This window comes from Chrysochloris asiatica, unplaced genomic scaffold (assembly GCF_000296735.1).
Source record: "Chrysochloris asiatica unplaced genomic scaffold, ChrAsi1.0 scaffold00380, whole genome shotgun sequence".
NCBI lineage: Eukaryota > Metazoa > Chordata > Mammalia > Afrosoricida > Chrysochloridae > Chrysochloris > Chrysochloris asiatica.
The window spans coordinates 910,344-932,118 of NW_006408898.1; the positions used below are offsets into that span (position 1 = coordinate 910,344).

Below are 21,775 nucleotides of genomic sequence, written 5' to 3' on the forward strand. Positions count from 1 at the left end.
ACCTATGCAGAACAGAAGTGCTCTGCATCAAGGCTGTGGACTTTTGGAAACAGATTGCCACACCTGTTTTCTGAGGTCTGAACTGCCGACCTTTCAGTTAGTCAAGTGCTTAACCATTTGAACCACCCAAGAATTCCTTAGACTAGACTGAAAACGAGCTTTAGTTATTACACCAGAGACTCGGTAGCCTTCACCTGTCAGTTGTACGTCTTGATACAGAGCTTTAGCATCCCTGAAAAAGCTCCAGTGTAATCTAAATAATGGTATCTTTACAAAATTAAACATTCGTTTTAATCGGATATATCTCCTAAACCAAAAGGCCAGCATCAAGTTAAACGACATCCAATTTCACTTTGATGTTCATAGCTGCCAATTCAGCTACAAAATACCGAAACACATAAGGCACGGAAACCGTGTCAATAGTGTCACTGCGGTTACAGAGAGAGCAGTTGTATTTTCTGTTACGCATGGCAGACCAAGAAGGGGGGGGCTTCTCCAGCAGTGGGGAGAGTAAACTACCACACTCGACACACACGTGGGCTACTGAACGGTCAGAGCAGTTGAAGAGGCGGTCATGAAGGAGAAAAGAAGTACCGTGGGCTAGAAGGGCGTCTCGCTCCATCTCCCCAAAACGGATCCCACCCTGAACATTTCGTCCCCCAACAGGCTGGTTGGTGACTTTGTCTCTGGGGCCTGTTGTTCTGACTTGAAACTTGTCAGAGACCATGTGGCGTAGGCGTTGATAATAAACTACGCCTATGAAGATGTCTGCTTCTAGTTCGAGCCCACTGATGCCACTATACAACCTCTCGGTGCCATAGAAGTTGTAGCCAGCAGCCTTTAACATCTCACCAAAGTATTCTAAGGCTGAGTTCTCCTCTGAAAAGATGAAGGGTGTAGCATCATGGCAAAGGCCGTGCAGAGCTGCAGACTTGCCTGCCATGCTCTCAATTAACATGCCAATGGTCATTCGGGATGGAAAACCATGAGGGTTAAACAAAATGTCTGGCATCATTCCACTCTCAGTAAAAGGCATGTCCTCGGCTGGCCACAACCTGCTCAAAATGCCTTTCTGCCCATGTCGGCTGGCAAATTTATCTCCGATCGTTGGATTCCGAGGGACTCGTATTGTGATGCAAACACACTTGAACTTTCCATTTCCAGTGTCATTACTACACACTTTTATGTTATCCACAACACAATTTTCTTTATTCCTAGGAAAAAAACAAACCATACGAATAGTCAAACTATTTGTTTAAACTTAAAGAGATAATAAAGTTCTGTTTCATTTACAAAACATATCCTTTTATTCACAAAAACAAATAAGAGTTGCTTCCTAGGGGAACTCATGAAGAGGGTTCTGATTACGACTGTGCTCATTACAGAATTATGTTCATCTGGAGGAACACAAGTCGCACAAGCACCTGGAAAATAATTGTGGAGATCTACTACTGAAATCATTCTGGGTGATGTGGAAGGCCAGTGACAAAGGAACACCCCCAACTAGATGGACTAACACAGTGGCAGAAGCAATGGGCTCAAATATAACCACCACTGTGTGGATGGCGCATGACCGGGCAGTGTGTGCACAGGGTTGCTATGAGCCAAAATCAACTCGACAACAGCTAACAACTATTGAAACAAATTTTGTTATAAAATAGCCTAAAATAAAAATGTATTTTAAGATGAGCCATAATGAAGTATTAAAGTAAGTTAAGAGAAAACTTGCATTTATTTTGAGACGGTAAGAGAAGTTAGAAAAACAAAGGCAGTGTAATATAGACACAGAACTTCCTAGCTTCATTAAGCAATGACAACTCAGGTATGACAGACAGTAATTTTCTTACTATCACTTTTCTTCCTCCCGAAATTCTCCTGTTAAAAGATAACTTTCATTGACCTTCAGCAATCCCACTGAGAAATAGCCACACTCACTTATAGTACACCACAAAGCTTTCCCCGGTATTGAGGTTGAGGTAGCTGTAGTATGGGTCTCCATAATGCAGTTGTGCTCCAATAAATGGCAACCCATCATCATCCAATTTCTGTAAAACCCGTGGATCACCAGGTTTGACTCCAAACACAAGACTATCATCTCCTTGCTTGATTTTTTCAGAGAGATCTATGAACTCAGACTTGTACACACTCCCATGGGCAAAGCCTCGTTCCCAAGAGGCCTTATTTACGATCTGTAAAGTCCAAGAATCATTAATTTAAAAAACTGTAACCAAAATTTTTTTTTTCTTTTAAATAAAGCTGGGTAGAATGATAGCTTAGCATAACTGGCATTTCATTTTGAAACTATGCTGACATTTCCCAAATGACCTACTAAAACCCAAACACATTTGAATGGCTTCAAACCTAACCACGTATAAATAAAAAGCATAGATATAGCCAAGACAGCTTTATAGCCATTCAAAACTTACCCTAGATATGTAAACATGCAGGCTATCAGCATATCTCAATATTTAGTAAACATCCCTAATGCTTGCCCACTTAACAGAACACTCATGTGTCCAATACCAGCCCTTGGGAAAACAGAAATATCCCTCTAGTGATCTCACATATAAGAAAGGTAAAAATGACGAAGAATGGAGGCACAGCTCCTGGTAAAACTTACCATGGCATCTTCCATATCATAGCCAGTGTAAGAAATAACAGCAACAATGGCATTTGTCCCAATTGGATAGTTGTCCATGTCATAATAATCATACATGTACGGTCTCACTAAAGGACTCTGTGGAGTCTGGAGACGATACAGTTTATTATCTGATCGGTCCTGATAAGTAAGAAGGGGAAAGCCCATAGTCTGTTTACCTAGAGAAAGGAAAACAAACCAACAAAACACCATAGGATTTTCTGGAGGGTTTCCTCGAATGTAAAGGTGATATATAAAATGGCAAACAACTAGTACCTAACAATAGAGGAATGAATAAGCAAATCATGGTGGTTATGATTTTTACAGACTACACAGCTGTAAAAATGAAGTTAAACTCTATGTATCAATATGAGCAGATGATGAAAACAATGTTGAGTGGGAAAAGAGCAGTATGGCCCATTTAATGTTATATGCCATCAGTGTTATAAGACCATAGATGTGATATACACAGCAGCATAAAAAGTAGATATGAAGGGCACATTCAAACTTCAAGATATTATAACTGTGGGGAGAAAAGGGGTGAATAAAGGAAACTTACATGACAACTTAATAATTACATAAAACAGGGTAACACTGTCAATGTTAAATTTCTGATTTTGATAACTGTGGTAATGTAAGTGCACCAAATACCAGGCACTTTGGGACACAAGAATCATACTTCAAAAACTTGTACACTATTCAAGAGTAAAGAGACATAATATCTACAACTTACCTTCAAATGGAATAACAAACTGCAAATGGGATATAATGTTAACAATCAATGAAACCAACATTCAAGCATTTATGGGGGTTTTTCCAGTAAATTTGAAATGATTTCAACGCAAAAAGTTACGAGTACTCTCCTTCTCTACGACCACACTGTCTTACCCATCTGACACTGGTACATGTTCCGTGGACTCTGGTTGTGATCAGAGAAAGGGATGAAGTTGGCGATCACACTCAACAAGCTGTGAGGGAAGAGCTCCTGGTGTGTGGTAACTCCAGCAAGGACCTCATCCTCAAAGATAGCAACATTCATGAAAAGCTGGGAAGGATAAAAAGATGAGGAAGTTGGAGACACAAAACAACCGACTGCTAACATATTAACTTAATATTAGCTTGGACTTCTGGTGTGGCACTGCGGATCAGGTTGGCAGTTGACAAGGTCGGCAGTTCAAACCCAGCAGCTGCTCCTCAGAAACCCTACACAGGGTTGCTTTGAGTAGGAACTGACCTGATGGCACTAACAACAGCATACTAACTTAGGCTATTTATCAAGGTTTCATATTCAAAGACTCAACCCACCAGCATCAAGAACACTGAAGAGATCCATGGGGAAGCATCCAGCTGGAAACACTACGTGCCTGATGTATTACATTCTGAGTCTACGTTGGTCCCATTGGGAAGGGTGAGAGGGGCACAAGGCCCATGATTCTGTTTAAGGAAGCAGGCAAACACTATGTATAATGGAATGTGTCAACCTCATCACCTGAGGCAGAGCTGGGGACAAAGGAGCTTTGAGAACTGGGCCAGGTAGGAAAGGAGGTATTGCGACCACTAACTCGCCCTCAGTTTTGATTGCATAAAAACAGGTGAAGAAATGCTTACTTAGTGCTGGTCACTAATACAGAAAGCAAGTTTTGATTTTCATTCAAAATGCTTGTTTATTGTAACAATAATTAAAAAAAAAAAAAAAAGGCAATAGGTTACTAAGTCTCTGAAAGTTGTACACACTCACTCTTTACTCATGCTTCACGTACCTGTTCCATGGTTCCGATCAACTCTTCTTTGCCTAATTCCAAGTTCTGCACAGGCCGTACCAGTCTACAAGGAGTGGTAAAAAGGAACAGTCCTGGATACAGACTGGGTTTTCCTGTCATGGGGATAAGGGTCACCTCCATCCACGGAGGGATTCTTTTTTCTCTCAACACCTGTTTTTCAACAAAAAGATCAATGAAGAGTAAGTGATTTGTTTTACCTTCTCCCCCTGCCTCATAAAATGAAGATGAGTAGAATAAGGAAGGAGGCCAAGTATGAAAAACAATTTCTAAAGAAATAAAACTATCAGGTAAGGAAAAAACTTAGTCCTCAATAACCATTACTGGGGAAGGAAAAATTACAAGAGTCGGGAACCATAATGTAAGAAAGTGTGTAAAAAATAAAACGACAGGGATATGTCTAAGGGACACAGGAATCAATATACAAGAGTTCCCGTTGGCCAAAGCTGAAACAATTTGAGCAAAGTATAAAATACACTCAACTATTACAACTTAACAATAAAAACACAACCTCAATTAAAAGAGAGAAATGATCTAATAAGACATTTCTCCAAAGAAGACATGCCAATTGTTAAGCATATGAAAAGATGCCCAACATCATTAGTCAGCAAGGAAATGAAAATCAAAACCAAAATGAGATTCCTCATCGTATTTGAAACGTAAGAATAGGCAAATCTATAGAGACAGCAAGTAGCTTAGTGGTTCGCAGGGGCTGGATGGGAGGGGAAGTGTGGAATTAATGCTAATCGCTATGGGGTTTCTTTTTGGGGTGATGAAAATGTTCTTTTGGAAATAAACAGTGGTGATGGTTGTACAAATTTGTTAATATATTAAAAACTACCGAGCTGTATACTTCAAAACAGAATGAGGAGGATCTTTATGAACTGATACAGACTGATTTCCAAAATACATTATTAAGCAAATGAAGAAAAGTACAAAAGAATACGCTATCTTCTGTGTACAAAGACTATATATCTCTAATTATTTTTACAAAATGCTCAGGAAAGATAAAAATTTAGTCTGGTTACCTACAGAGGGAGCAGAAAAAGGTGTGGTGAGTGAGAGAGGGTAGAAGAGATGGTATACAAAATGCCTCACAAACTCAAAATAAAAAAATCAATAACAATGAAGAAGGAACAACTTAAAATGGAATACAAACAGAAATAAATGAGTCTAAACTGTATTAAAATAAACAAAATAGCTACACTGAAGCAGAAAAAGTTTTTTTTAACGAGTTAACTTGTAAATAGACTACTTTGATTAAAGTACAAAAGATGTATAAACAAATATTAAACTTTAGCTATAAGTTATTTTTCTCATTGGTATGGGTCATCAATTCTGAAATAACTTGTTCTAAGATTAGTGCAATGCTGCAGGATAATGCACTGGACCGCAAAGTCAGTTTGAACTGCAAGTTCTCAGAAACCCTACACAGGGTTGCTGAAGTCGGAACCAACTTGTCGGCACTTAACAACAAAGATTGAGTACGCAGCAAATGTAGTGACATTAATGGGAAGTCGTGGTTCTCACTGTTGGAGAAGGGAGTTACAAATACGGAAACAGACTAAATTAACACTGGTGTCAGACTGGGGTTTGTGATACCAACGTAATATTTAAAACTCATAGTTTTAAATCATACTATGTGTGCACATGTGCATATTCCCTGACAGGGTCCAGAAGCAGATACATTGGTGGCAGCGTTCCATCACCCAGATTTCAGTTTCTAAGAGGCACACTCTGTGTCAGGGCTATGCCTTTGGAAAAATGGTTGATTTCAGGGAGAGATTTGGAAAGGTACAAGATGATGCTGGAACATCTTGTGTCAGAAGGCAAGAAAGTGCTCGAACAATGATGGGACATTAAAAAAGTAATAATAAATGATCATAGAAGAATACTTACGAAATAAAACTAGCATCTATAAATCTATGCAGCTATAAATAAATGAACTCACAAATCAAAAAGATTTATATTATAGGTTTATTGTTTTAAGTGCTGTTGAGTTGGTTCTGATTCATAGCCCCCATGTTTAACATTTCCAAGACGCAGTTGGTGGGTTTAAACCACCAACTTTGTGGTTGACAATCCAATGCTTATCCTGCAGTGCCATACCAGGACCCTGTGTTACAGAATAGCAACTAATAAACCTAATGATGGAGATAAAAATGTGATGAGGAACAAACCTCAAAGGCATTCACATAGCCTTCAAATCTCTTTCCACAAGTTACGTATTACAAAGAGAAAAACCGTTCCTTTACAGTGAATTAATGCACAGAACACTAAGTGATCACCAAAGATCACTAGCAATGAGCAAAGTTAACATCTTGTGCCTCCTGATATTATATCCCAGAGCTCGTCATGAAGAAACATCTTAGAAATCTAAATTAAGGGTCTACTAAGTAATTTGCCTGCACTCTTTTATCTGTCTTAGGGGATGTAAGGGACTTCTGGTGTGGCAGAGTGGATCAGCACTGGATTGCGAACCACAAGGTCAGCAGTTCAAACCCACCAGCTGCTCCTTGGAAATCCTGTAAAAGGTTGCTATGAGTCGGGACAGACACGATGGCACTGAACAGCAGCAATAAGGGATGTAAACCTTGAGATTTGAGGTTGTGTCCACACAGCCATCAGTGCTGACTAACAACCTCTTGGTTCCTGGGTAGTTCTCCAATGTCTAGAACATTACTGTGCTCACCACTGGGTTTTACTAGTAAATCAGAACAGGATAGTTACAGTGCCATAAACAAATAAGATAAAAAAATCTCCAAAAAAAAAAGTCAAAGGCTGAGGGATTAATCTAGATTAAAGGAGACTAAAGAAACAGGAAAGCTGGACAGTGACTAAGGAAGAACATAGAAGAATTGATGCATTTGAGTTATGGTGTTGGAGAATATTGAAAGTACCATGGGCTGCCAAAAGAACCAACAGATCTGTGTTGGAAGAAGTGCAGCCAGAGTGGTCCTTTGGGACCAGGATGGCCAGACTTTGTCTCTCACACTTTGGACATATTGTCAGGAGGGACCAGTCACTGGAGAAGGATATCATGTTTGGTAAGATGGGGAGGGTCAGAGAAAAAGAGGAAGACCCCATGGAGATGGATTAGCAAAGTGGAAGCATTGATGGACTCAAGCGTGGCAACAATAGTGAGGTTGGCCCAGGTCTGGGCAGTGTTTTGTTGTGTCGTGCATAAGGTTGCTACGAGTTGGTACCGACTTGATGGCACCTAACAACAACAACAAGAAACAGGACAAGTACAGGTAACTTAAGATTATGGACTGGGTCCTAGCCCAGGAGGGGTAAAAAAAACTCTAAAAGTCATTACTGAGACAACAGGAAGGATTTGAAATGTCAACTGTAGGTTATACTAATGTGACTTTTCCTGATAATGACAAATGTACCATGATTATTTAAGAGAAAATCTCTGTTCTTAGGAAACTATACACTGAAATACTGATAGAAAGGAACCATGTCTGTACACAGCTTTTGAATAGTTCACAAGATTACGTACATATTTAGAGAGTATAGAAATGATAACGCAAAGGGGACAACAAATAACAGTCTAGATCTGAGTAATGGGAACCTGGAGAGTTCTCTGCATAGGCACATCTTATTTTATTGTACTTTCCTTGATTGTGTGCTTCACAAACTGAAGGTCTGAGGCACCCTGTATCGATCAGTCTACTGGTGCCATTTTTCCAACATGTGCTCACTTTAGATCTCTGTGTCACACTTTGCTAATTTTCACAGTATTTCTAATTTTTTCACCAAAAATTTTTATGTGGCACTATATGATAAACTCTGGCCTAACAACAAAGTTGGTGGTTCAAACTTACCAGCCGCTCCTCAGAAGCTCTACACAGGATTGCTGTGATTCAGAACTGACTCGACAGCACTTCACAACAACTGCACATTTCCTAGACTACTGAATAGTGTCAACAGAACTTTGATAGGCACTGGGAAATCAAAATATTCATGTGATTCTCTTTACTGTTGTTGCTTGTTGTTGTTATGTGCCGTGGAGTCGGTTCCATCTCATAGCGACCCTGCACAGGGTTTCTGAGGCTGTACATCTTTATGGGAGCAGAGCGCCTCTTTACTGTGGTATACACTTTATTGCAGTGCTCTGGAACCCTCCTGCAATATTTGAGGTGGGTGTGTACCATTCAAACCTCTTTTAAAAATAAAATTGTATCAAATTAAAATAATTTAAAAACTAAATAACAAAACAAAAAACCCTGAACTGAGTATGAACTACAAATTCATGCTGCTGCCAAAGGATACTTGTTCTAACAGCCAATATCTAAATAACAAATGTTCTTCTTAGAAGGAAATCCTAAAGATACACTATTCAACATCACTCTACTTTTTAAAAAACATATTTTCAAGACCCAAAAGACAACTAAGTCTAACTTGTGTTTGCATATTTACAATGATTTCAAATGCCCATATTTGATGTCCCCTAGGACCAGACTGTTTCATTCTGTTGTGCATGTGATGACCCTGAGTTGGGAACCAACTCTGTAATAGCTAACAGTAACAATATGTAACACTAATGTCTATTTCACTTGGCAGATTGGCAGCATTTACACAGGAAAAAGATGTTTAAGTTTGTTTGATAAACAGACTGGGGCATCAGTGTACTACCTAAAAGTTGCACACAGGTTAAATACCTGTCACTGACCTCGACCAATGAGGTCAGCACAAGGCCAGACTTCATCAAGAAAGGGAATGTACAGGAACATTCAGAATGAACTTCTGATCCTTGACCACTCCAGACTGGCCTGAGGGCACCTAAACAACTAGCAAACAAATGAAACCTTAAGATGAAGGGATAGAACAAGTCTCAATTACTAAACAGTACCTTAAAATGCCGGAGAGACTCTGCAATGCTAGGAGCCAGCTCCTTCTCCACCCAGCCAACCATGATGCCATCCAACAGGACAGGGTAGCATTCCCTATATGGTCCATGTGGTGCCCCATCCACTGGGGTGATCCCTGGTGGAGTGAGCAGAACAGAATCACATCAAAATGCCTTTTCTACTATTTCAAATTCTCACCAGATAGGTTCAACAACTGTTTCATCATTTTAGTTACCTTCTTGGCCTTGACTCTCAAACTGAGTATTTTTGTCTTTCTTTTGGTAAGCTTAAATCATTTTCAAGGATACCAAGAAACTAGTTAGTACTACTGATTGTGGAGAGAGTAGCTGGGGACGGGTATGAGGAAGGCTTTTCACAGTGTATCTTTTCTTTTTTTTAAAAAATGTTTTATTGTGAATTATGTGATAGTTCACATGGGAGAACATTAGTTCTACATTCATTCTATTGTAATCCTTTCATCACGGTGTTTCTTTTTAATGTTTTGATATTTGAACCATGTAAATATATTTATTGATATTAAAAAATCTAATCAACTTAATAGAAGTGAATACTTTCCCATACACCATAAATACCAAAGTGTGGCAGTTTACCTGCTGGGTTTCATTTGTTGCCCTAATACGATCATCCTTATTTCGTTAGTTCGTAATGTTCTACTTTGTATTCTTCCTTAGTGCCAAAGTAAAGAACCCTCCCCTAATCTTCTGCAGTGGGATATTTTTTCTTTTTTCCTTTCTACACTTCTTGAACTTTGTCATTTTCAATCACTGGTGGAAACAAAATTATTCTTTTCTTGTACCTGATGAACCTACTGATTACACAGAATATATCCTCTGACTCTTTAGTATTTCTGAATAACTTCCTCAGCCACGTCCTAATTGGACAAAGTCGTTTTACAGTAAGATTTCTTGATCACTGCTCCTTTGGATGCTTGGGAATACCTATCATCAGATCCCTGTGAACTAACAGTTTTACTGTATACATGTTAATCCTACTGGAGATTCTGCCAATACTTATGCCCATACCACCTGTGACTATGGTCTCTAGAACACAACTGGAAAAACCCTGGAGTAGAACACAATGAATGATCAAAGGAAAGGGGACATCTTCAAATATGAAAGTGAACTCAAACCAAAGGCCAAACCCTGAAGAACTGAGAGATAGTGTTCCAGCCAAAACAGATAACAGCTGCAAGACTACCAGGAACAGAGGCTGGCTACATATAAGATCAGGGGACAGAAGGGACAACTTCATTTTAAACCCCCTTCTGGCAATCCAATCTACTTTCTATTTAGAGACACAAACATCCACCCAACAGGTGAAGGCATAGTGACCGAAATGTTACACAACAGCATCTACATTTCCAATACTGTTGTTGCTATTAAGTGCCGTTGAGTCAATTCCAACCCATTGCAACCCTGTATAGGGTTTCCACGGAGCAGCTGGTGAACTTGAACCACTGACCTTGCAGTGCAAATGACTTTGCAGTGTGACACATTAGCCCACAGTGCCACACCAGGACTCTACATTTCCAATACTACATGCTGTTTATTTCAAATGCTATGTTGACATCAAGACAAAAAAAAGAAAAAACCACCTACAACATTTAATTTTCTCTCTCCTGTTCTCATTTCCCAAGAATGCATTTAACCTTCTACAGAGAAGGCAAGAATGTAGCCTAGCTCCTACAGAGAAGAGTAACAGAAGCAAAACTCTTGTAGGAATTCTCTGTTGAACCCTAAAGAAGCTTAATTCAGCAGTTTGCATCTGTTAAAGAAAGAAAGAAAGAAAAAGAAAAAAAAAAAAAGAGCTATATATCTCACGTACCCAAGTTGCAGAGCAGAGCTGGAATGGATGTTGTATACACAAACTGTGTGACAACCTCACATATAGCAGTTAAATGGTTCATCAGACCGCACGGCTCCCCATCTGGGGTGTGCACAGGACAAAGGAAACCCCAGGACTCTGGCAGCAGCCTGCGTACTGTGGTGGTCCTCATCTTGGCAAAAGCAGCCCCTCTGTGCACACAGCGGAAATGGGAAAGATAGCGTATGAAGTTCAGCTTGTCAGCCACAACACATAGTCCAGAATCTTGCAGGAAGCCAAGACCTTAAAAAACAAAAGTCACTTAAAAACAAGCCAAACTTTAAAATAATGTCTATTTGTATTTAAGGGTCTAATAATATGACAACACCAAAGGGCACTCTCGAGCTCACAGAGTAGATTATTACAGAGCTTGTTCTATTTCTAATGAGTGGAAATAATTTACTAAACAAACCCAGATTTCTCAAATCTATTAGTGAAGTCACTAATAGGGATGGCCTGCTTCCCCATACCCACTCCCCTCTTCCTTTATGGGAAAACATTAAATGTGCAATAAAATAGCAAGAAATTAAATGAGACCCATCCACGAAGCTGGATAAAACATGAGCATTTGTTAGCCTCAAATGAATCTGCTTATGTATCATCTATCTGTAAAAAAAATGCAGTTTTCTGGACCTCCAGTAGTCATATTTTAAGTTTCCCAGAGAATTCTGATGCAGCTGGTTTAGGGATAGGTATGTGTGGAGCTGTGGGTTAATGCGCTGGACTGCAAAGTCAGTTTGAACCTTAAAGTCAGCAGTTCAAGCTCACCAGCTGCTCTTTAGAAATCCTATACAGAGCTGCTATGGGTCGGAACTGACTCAATGGTATTTCACACAACAGCATGTGGATCAAGCCTCCTAGACCCTTCCTTAGAGATTTAAGTTGTCTTTAGTTCTCTAGAAGGGGCATAGGTAGGCAACTCGCCAGAAACGAACTTAAACTATATAGACATCACGTTTAAAGCCGTCCAGATGGACACACACTTATCAAAATGTAACACACCATGTAAACTAACACATAATTCACAATAAAACATTTAAAAAAAAAAAGTAACACACATGAAATCTGTCTTCAGTGAAAATGAAAATAAGCTTATTCATAAATAGAATTCTCAGCCACAGTAAATCTACATTTAAGCAAATCATATGAAAAAAAACGTAACTAAAATGGAGCTGATCTAATTTCACCTGTTTTAGAACGCAGATTCCCAGTAGCAAGAAGATATTCAAATGGTTTTGTAAGGTCGGTTCCCAGGTTAAAAATCTTCTTCAAATTTTCAGTGTCTATGGACACATTGGTCTTCTGAGCTTTCTTGTCTATAACTATTTTAATAGACACTAACCAAGCTTCCATTTTTTCCTGAAATAAGAAACAAAATTAACACAGAAATATTAAGTGTTTTAATCAGCACAAGATTCATATTTACTCTCACATTATCTGTATGATCCATAGCAAAGGCCTATTAATTTATATATTTGACATGGAAAACATCTAAACTATTCACAACTGAAGAGGAGCTTCTCAACGTATTACTATAGATCAGGCATTTTGTTATGGCAGAAACACAAAAGTACCTTAGATCAGGATTCTTCAATCTTGACACCACTGGCATTTTGGGTTAGACAATTCTTCGTTGTGAGAGGCTGTCTTGTACACTATAGGATGTTTTGCAGCCTCCCTGACCTCTGCCTACAAGATGCCAAGAGCACCCTCATGTTGTCACCATCAAAAATGTCTCTAGATGTTATCAAATGTCCTTAGGGGAGAGGGACAGTGGCAGGGGCTCCCAATTGAGAACAATGCTCTAAATTACCCACATTAATGGAAAGAAACAAACATGTGTTTTTTTTAAAAACTTTTTTTAAAATTGTGAATTGAAGGTCTACATTCAACAATTCAGACCCTTCATTTCATCTTGATTGTAAACCCCTCAATGTAAGATCACTCATCCCGCTTCCTTTGTGTTTCTTGATTCCAATCCTTCTTCTTCCCCAACCCTTCTGAATTTTCCCCTTAGCTAAATACTGCCTTCTGGCTGACCATTCCATGGTGTGTATACCCCACTAGTCAAGCTCATCAGCACTCCTCAGAAACCCTATATAGAGTCGCTATGAGTCAAACTGAATCAAAGGCACTTAACAACAACATATCTATCTATTGCTTGGCTAAAAATTGAGCCACAGAGCTGAGTTCAGCTCTAGCCCTGAAGTATGAGCAAGTCCACAACCTCAGGGTTGTATACCAGTCTCTAGCTGACCAGTTTGCCTGGTCTTTTTTTTTTTTTTAAATGATTCTGAGTATTGTTCCAAACTTTCTCTATCTAAGACATTCCAATGTGACCCATTTCAGAGCAGCTGGTAGTGGCAGCTGGGCACCATCTACTTCTAGTCTCTGGGTCATGGAAACGTCACTGGGTTAATTGTTGCAAGCATCTTCAAATGTTCATCACTCTTTGTTCCTTCATACACGAAGAGACCAATAGTTGCACCTGAAATAGCCACTTATGAGCTTTTAAGATATTAGTTGCTAGGTCCAGCAAATCATTCCCTCAAGGTAAAACTTGCTTGCTTTGATTTTAAAGTTTTTAATTTAAAAGCTCTTATCAAGCTGTCAAAACATCTTCACTCCTAGAAACAAGCAGCAGCAGCAACAAAAAAGCTGAGAGAGCAAAGCTGTAGCCCTGTGTTCACAAGTCCAAAAACAACCAAGAGCTCAGTCTCAAATGACACCCAACATTCAGGACACTTGACAAACTAGTAGGGAAAACTGCTACTTTCTTCTTACATCAAATCTGTAACATAATGGAAAAGAAACTGATAAGAGAGAAAGCTGCAGAGGTGAGGACCAGAGCCACAGGCAAAAGCTCTGTAACTTGAAAAGACAGGAGGCCGAAGACCTTTGTCAGGAGCCAGTCCATGTCTCTTTGCAGTTACCTTTTTAAACCAAAGAACTAGCACTTACTGCGCACATGCTACAAGTTGGCGTTGTGCACATTTATGTAATCCTCACAATAAACTTCCTTGAAAAATGAAAACCAGAGGCTTAAAACAGGTAAACGACTCACCCAATCTCCACGAATCTTTGGAAGCCCCTCCGTAGATTCTCAAGATAAGAATGACACACAGGGAGGGCGTGGGACGAGTGATCTTACATTGAGGGCATTACAAATGAGATGAAATGAAGTGTCTGATTTGTTCAATGTAGAACTGATGACCTGCTCTGTAAATCTTCATTCAATTCACAGTAAAAAGATTTTAGAAAAAGCAGGCAAGTTTTGCTTCTTTCCATTAACGTGGGCAATTTAGAAGTCTTTAATAGGAATAACTTGAAAGTTCAGGTTTCTTTCCAATATACAACAATGCCTCCACAAAGCCAAGACACAAAGAAAATCAGAATGTGGAGGGATGGAAGAACAAAGAAGAAGAGGATCACGAGCCAAAGCACAATCAGTGGAGGAGACGGAGTGGCTCGTAGTTAGTGTGTTAGTATCTCACTGTTCAGGGCAACAAGTTATATTAAATTTTAAAGTCTAAGATTTACAGGAAACAGTGAATCACTGAAAACTCTTGGGTTAAATCTATTTCAGCATTAAACTGTTTTCAAGCTTTAGAAAGATAATAGGTCCATAAACCACATACTACTTAACACTCTTATGGACTGAGGTTGTGGATTATAAGCATACTCATTTCTACCGCGTAACACAGTTACACTAAGTAAACAGAAGTTATACAGAACTTATGGTCAGTTCAAGTCAGGTTCTGCTGCCAGGTCACATTTTGGGGGTTCTAGCAGATTAGTGATGGTGGACTTGTATGTACAACATGTACCATGTAGGAACAGGTAACAGATGAAAGCAAAAAATCGCAAAAGTTTTCCTGTGATGTTTACCAGCAAAAGGTGTAATAACATAAAAAGTCACTAATCTGAAGAGATGGACAGACATAATGCCTATGATAAAGGGAGACCCCACGGAAAAGGAGGAACAGTGCCTACCATGCATTATAAAAGTTCAGAAAGGGCAGTTCTTCAATGCCTCTGTGACATAGTAAATTATTTAATATGGCTCTTCTAGCCTTTAATCTTTGTAACTCCCACCAAATGACTCTTTCACTGATAGGTCTGGGTAAGAGAAGGATAACATGATCCAGCTGGGGATATTAAAAGACTTAAATAACTGTAAAAACGAAAACTCTAAAACTCTAGCATGGGTATAAAATGAGCTATACTTCAGAAACAGGAAGGGGGACGTCAGGAGAGGAATACATGCTTTGGGCCCTGAGGTCCCTGTGCATTAAACCTGCTAGACCCAGGCACAGAGAGCCGTGACCCCAGAGGAAGGGCAGAGGAACAGCAGGAACAGAACCAGGAGTCAGAGCATGGAACAAAGCAGTGGCCTTCCCGGCCCATGGAGCAAGTAGAGCTGAGTAACTTGGCAGGAGGCTTGCTTGCAGAGTGGGGTGTCTCCAAGAGCTAAACTAGGGGAGCTAGGTTTGCAGACTCATGGAGCCAGAGCTGAGCGCCTCCAGGCTGAGGCCCATGGTGGAGAGGTGTGTCCTATAGACATTTATCAGTAGCCTTAAAGGAACTTTGCAACACTGACTGGGCAGAGAGAGGCCTGCCCGTGGGGCCCAGCTGAGGAGAGGCTGTTCTGACTGAACAACTGTGCACCAAGCATTTCTGACTCTGAATTATAACCTGTTAACTTCCCTAAAACCCCTTAACTGTGAGTATGGTGTCTGAGTTATATATGACCGCTGTAAGAACAACTGAGCCGAGCCGAGCAGAGTGCTGGGGGAGGGATGATCCATGCTCTTCAGTCTCTCACCCTGTCTGCCCTGGTCAAGAAGCCTTCACAGCCAATCACACAAATCATAGAATCAATCTCTGTGGCAACACTAAGCCAAATGGCTAAACCAAACCCCACTGGCCATTGATCCTATAATCAAGTGTGTAATTCATACCATATACTCGCATGTATCTTCTGAGGATGCTTTCATATCTCAAATCCCGAGGTTTGGAAACTAAAATATAACTAGTGAAAAGGTAAAGAAATCAAAAACTTTTAAGCACTAAATTTCCCAAAAAGGCCCAATTTCCCATGTTGCTAAAGTAAGTCCCCTTAGTAAAGTAATGGAGCGTGGTGCTGCGGGTTAATGTGCTGGACTGCAAGGTCAGTTTGAACCACAATGGTTCCAGCTCACCAGTTGCTCCTCTGAAATCCTATACAGGGTCATAACCAACTTGACGGCACTTCACAACAAGGGTAAGTTCAGCAATGCCTGGCTACTTCATAAACATTTCTAACACTACAGGGTCCACTGAATCCACAATTCAGTTTAAGTGGAAGGAAAATCTCAATTAGCCTTCACCTGAAAGGTTACTGAAACTATAGATACAACTTCTGTGGTGTGATTTACCAAGGAAATACAATAGAAAAATAGCAATCTAGTTTTTAGACAGAGCAGATGGAAGCAAAAGAAAGAATTTAAGAAAGAATGACTAGATTTGGAGTTAAGAGATTTGTACTTCATCCTACTACGCTACCTCACAGACTGAGTCATTTTCAGGACCAACAATCAAAATATAAAAGGCCACTTAGCAGTTGTGTTGTATAATCATTTTTGTGCTACACCAACTTTCTTCACACAGGGCATTAGCATTTTATCATTAATGTTATGACCAAGCTTTGATACTGCTTTCTACTTCTAGTGGCTGTTTAGTGCCATTGAGTTAGTCGACTCATGATGACCCTGTTTAGGGTTTCTGAGGAGTAGTTGGTGGATTTGAACCACCAACCTTGCAGTCTAGTACTTATCCTACAACACTAAAGACGTTTTTGAACCCAGCCCAGCATAAGCTAGGATCTTGGATTAAGCTCCTTACTGCTAAACAAAGACTACATTTGATGCCCAAACTACAAATGATAAATACACACGCAGAAAACAACACTGTGGGTCCAGCCACACCATGCTACAAGTGCTATAAGCAGCCGGGGCTGCAAGCAGCAAACATTTACCTTTAGAAACATGAGGAAGAGCTGGCCAGGTGTAAGGACTTCTTGATTCACTAAACTATCAGGATTCTCTTCCATGCACTCTCCTTTGGCTAAAGCAAAGAGTTTCCGGGTCATGAGACAAAGCAGGTAAAACTTCTCAGTATTGGAATTTAAGTGGATGCAGATGCACTGGCTGTCAAACAGAAAGAAAACCTTAGAAAGCTGAGCTGTGGAGCTGTGAATACAGCACACGATAGCTTATTAACCATAGCCCCTAACCCCATTTACTCATCTTCTAAAACCCATAACTCATCTTCTAAAAATTGCTTTTAATGGTTACAGACAAGGTTAGCAAAACAAGAGACTATAATTACAAGATCTAGAGCTTACTACTGATATACAAGTGGCTAGCCACAAGTGCCTATTAAAATTAGTTTGACGGAAATGAAATAAAAAATTCGGTTCCTCTGTTACAACTCAAGCCTGTTGTCATTGTTATGTGCCGTGGAGTCAGTTCTGACTCATCGCGACCCTGTAAAGGATTTCTGAGGCTGTAAATCTTTACGGGAGCAGAAAGCCTCATCTTTCTCCCGCGGAACAGATGGTAGTTTCGAACTGACCTTGCGGTTCACAGCCCGATTCGTAACCACTACACTACCAGAGCTCCTTCATAACTCAAGTGGGCGGTGCTGGTGTAAAAAGGGTTTCTGTAATAATTATAAGGAAGTCCTTGCTTTGGGGAAGTAAAAGAATATAATGGCTGTAATTTTTACTCAAATGTTATAGGAAAAAATGTACAACTATATACAGAGTGATAAAGCAAATGTACTAAAATGAAGCAGGAGAAAGATGAGATTTTCTGTTCCCACAAAGATTTACAGCCTTAGAAACCCTATATAGGGTTGCTGTAAGTCAGAACCGACTCAATAGCAATTAACAACAACTAAAATTTTAAATGTTAACAATTAGTAAACATGAGTGTTCAATGTGCTGGTTTTACAGCTCTTTTACAAGTTAGGAATTCTGGCAAAATAAAAGTTAAAAGGTACACACACACACAAAAAAAAATCATAAAACGAAGGAAAATTAAGGATGGACACAAAAAGAGATTTCTGTTCCCGTAAAGATTTACAGCCTCGAAAACCCTGTACAGGGTCGCTATGAGTCAGAACCGACTCCACGGCAAATAACAACATAACAACAAAAAAGAAAGCTAGTCCCTAGCGGTCAATATCAGAATTCTACCCCAAAGTTCATACTGATTGTCAGGTAACAGTCAAGCACTCCTTTGCCCACAGAAAAAGTGCACATACTCCAAGAGAAACTCTGCCGCTTGTTCACTGGGATACCATTCCGGAAGATTGAGTTTTACTCGGAAGCATTCCCCTAGATAGTGAAGGACCTGTTTTTGTGTAGAACAACCCTCTTCTGTTACAATCCTTAACATCTGAGAAACAGAGTTCCTAAAGAAAGAGTCATCTTCTTTTCCTTTGATGAGCTCCTGAAAAATCTGATAATCAGAAAAACCGACAAGTGCCTGAAAGAGGAGAAAAAAAGTTTTATTTTTAGTCATTCATTAATAATGACAAAACCATTTTGTTCTTTTAAGAATATTTCTTGCCTCTATTAAAAAAAAAAAAAAAATACAGGCATACCTTGGAAAGATATTGGTTTTGGTTCCAGACCACCACAATAAGACAACTCAAGTCACACAAACTTGACTTCTTAGTATATATAAATGTTTACACTACATTGTCGAGTACTAAGTGGGCAATAACACTATTAAAAAGTTTGAAAGATTGTGAGAATTACTAAATGTGACAGAGAAATACAAAATGAGTGTATGTTGTTGAAAATACAATGGTACCAACAGACTGCTCGATGCTTCTATTTATTTAAAAAAAAAAAAAAAGGCAGAATCTTCTGAGTGCAATATAAAGCGATGCACAATAATACACAGTGGGCCTGTACCCATGAAAAATGACCACTTGCCATTACTGCCTCAAGGTGAACTCTCCAAAGTAAAGCACCACTTGTATGACAGCCAGACATCAATGTTGCCCCCTGCAAACATCCTTACCTCCTGGTGCTCACAACCTTGCATGTTTTCCTCCCACAATAAATCAAGACTAAACTGTGTGACCAAGAAGATATGATGAAAACGACAAAGGGAGACGTTCACGGCAAAGTCATAAAGGGAACTGTAGCTTTTGCTTTGATCTCTTCAGTAACTGTCTAGGGAAAGACCACCTCACACCTGTGTGTGGAAAGATCCTCGCGTAGAGCAACTGAGGCCTCCCTCCCATAGTCAGTAATAACTTGCCAACCATGTAAGTGGCTCACCTTGGAAGGGACTCTTCCAGGCCTGGCCAAACCTCCAAGATGACTGCAGTCCCTACCAACATCACACTGCCACCTCAAAAGACCTGGGGTCAGAACCAAACAGCCAAACCATCCCCAAAGTCCTGACCAACAGAAACTGTGTGGGATATTTATGTTTTAAGCGGCTGAACTTACCCCCCCCACATATTGTTGTTAGGTGCCATCAAGTCAGTACCGACTCATAGCGACCTTATGCACAGCAGAATGAAACATTGCCCAATCCTGGGCCAACTTCACTATTGTTGCCACACTTGAGCCCATTGATGCTGCCACTTTGCCAATCCATCTCGCATAGATTAAATACACTTACGTATTTAAATAACTGAAAAAATATCTCATTAAGTCACGTTACCAAACAAAATTCAGAGCTAGCGAGTTTTTACCTTATCTACATTGATTTATTCTACAGTAAATATACAATGCCCACAGAATAAAAATAAAACTTTTATCACCATCATTGTGATCACTATAAAAAAATTTAAAACATTTTTGCATGTTCTTCTCATCTTATCACTTGTACTTTTTATACATTGTTGAATATAAAGGCATTACAAATTACACTGTCATCTAATTCTACAAGTTTTTTTTTTTTTTTTAAGCTTTTACTGTGCATTGAGGGATAGTTTACATGGGGGAACATCAATTTTGTACTCATCCTATCATGTTTGGTTACAACCCACTCCATGCATCATCATTTAACAGGATTTGCTTCTATTCCCTTTCCCTTGTGGTGTTTTTCTTTCTTTTTTTTTTTGGAAGTACACAAACACACTAAGGAATATATAAGAATATATAATCATTTAACACTAAAGAGCATGTTCTGCAAGCCTGCCTCGTGGCCGCCAGCAGACAGCCTTTCTCTTTTCATGAGTCTATAGAGTCCTCAACTGGTCTATCTATGCCATCACCTCTGCCTCCATCTCTGGTGTCACTGCTTCTCTGGTTAGGATCCCACGTTCTGCTCATGCTCTTTTCTCTTAATGGTCTTAGGGTCCTTCCTCTGTTCCTGGAATGTAAGATTAACTACTCCCCTCTTTATATCACAAAAGTTCTACCTTTACAGTTATGACAATCACAAGTAGTCATGATAACTACTCACTATTGAATCAAAAAGAATCCTATCCCCATCTCCTTTCACCAGACCCATGTACACAAGATGAAAACCATTCAGTGGGAATGCTACCTTCCCCTGCACACTTTGAAACTTGTCCCTCTTGAAAACTCGTAAGCCAGCCACTTTGCTCCTTTATAGCTGCCCCATTTTACGTAGCCAATGTCTAAGTTGCCTTTCCCTATCAACTCTGTATATTGAGTGGATAGACTTGATCCTTGATGTGAAGACTCCTTCCCTCTTGGTTGGTATTTTGAGCTACTACATCCATATATATAGGTCAAGCTCATCAAATTATAGCAAGTTACATGCATTTCCTTTATCAAATTTCTTTATCTTCCTCTAGTCGAGCTCTGGTCATCAAGCCATCAAAGTAAGGTCAAAGCCACTGAATACTGAGACAATTATTCATTAAATCATACCTTAAGTGCAAATCCCAGAGGAAGAAAAAACAGTTCTTTCCGGTAAATAAAGTTCAGCATAACTGTGCCATTTTCCACATAGTGAAGGTTCATATTGACAGCGGAATGTTCTTCCCTCACACAGTGCATTGAAACTCCTATTTATGCAAATAAATGAATTAAGTTAGAAACTCAGTAATGCTATAATTATTTCAATCAACATTTTCCTATTTTACCTTTGTAAGGAAAAATTGGAGTCCAGGTGTGGCACTGTGGGTTAATGCGCCAGACAGCAAAGTCATTTGAACTGCAAGGTCAGCAGTTCAAGCTCACCAGCTGCTCCTCGAAAACCCACAGGGTTTTCGCTATGGGTTGGAACTGACTCAACAGCATTTCACAAGAACAAGGAAAAACTAGAGCTAAATCACTAAACTTAGGCAAGACTGACAACCAAAAATACTAAACTTAGCTAGTACTGCCAAATGTCCTGAGGGACAAAAATTTCCTCAGTTGAGAACCATGGTTATAAAATAACTAAAGCTATTAATTAAATCAGACTCCTAAGGTCAAAATGGATGTCAGAGGAGACTCTGAAACTTGCTCTCCAGTGTAGAGAAGCTAAAGCAAATGGAAAAATTGAAGAGGTCCAAGAGCTGAACAGAAAATTTCAAAGATCATCTCGAGAAGATAAAGCCAAATACTATAATAAAATATGCAAAGATTTAGAGTT

General features: G+C 39.6%; 1 protein-coding gene across 4 annotated transcripts in view; it reads right to left on the reverse strand.

Annotated features, from left to right (window-relative positions):
• Positions 1-207: 207 nt before the first annotated feature.
• Positions 208-21,775, reverse strand: part of POLR1B (polymerase (RNA) I polypeptide B, 128kDa) — a 30,294-nt gene continuing 8,726 nt past the window's right edge. For 2 of the 4 annotated variants that reach the window (XM_006876446.1, XM_006876445.1), the window contains 11 exons: positions 21,067-21,203; positions 18,465-18,688; positions 17,173-17,344; positions 12,344-12,515; positions 11,118-11,399; positions 9,275-9,408; positions 4,399-4,569; positions 3,527-3,683; positions 2,621-2,817; positions 1,936-2,189; positions 208-1,214 (listed from right to left, as the gene is read on the reverse strand). In XM_006876446.1, the coding sequence (XP_006876508.1) occupies positions 332-1,214; positions 1,936-2,189; positions 2,621-2,817; positions 3,527-3,683; positions 4,399-4,569; positions 9,275-9,408; positions 11,118-11,399; positions 12,344-12,515; positions 17,173-17,344; positions 18,465-18,688; positions 21,067-21,195 (2,775 nt within the window). In that variant the 5' untranslated portion in view covers positions 21,196-21,203 and the 3' untranslated portion in view covers positions 208-331. The remainder of the gene's footprint in view (positions 1,215-1,935; positions 2,190-2,620; positions 2,818-3,526; positions 3,684-4,398; positions 4,570-9,274; positions 9,409-11,117; positions 11,400-12,343; positions 12,516-17,172; positions 17,345-18,464; positions 18,689-21,066; positions 21,204-21,775) is intronic. The other 2 variants (XM_006876444.1, XM_006876443.1) reach the window with 1 other exon arrangement.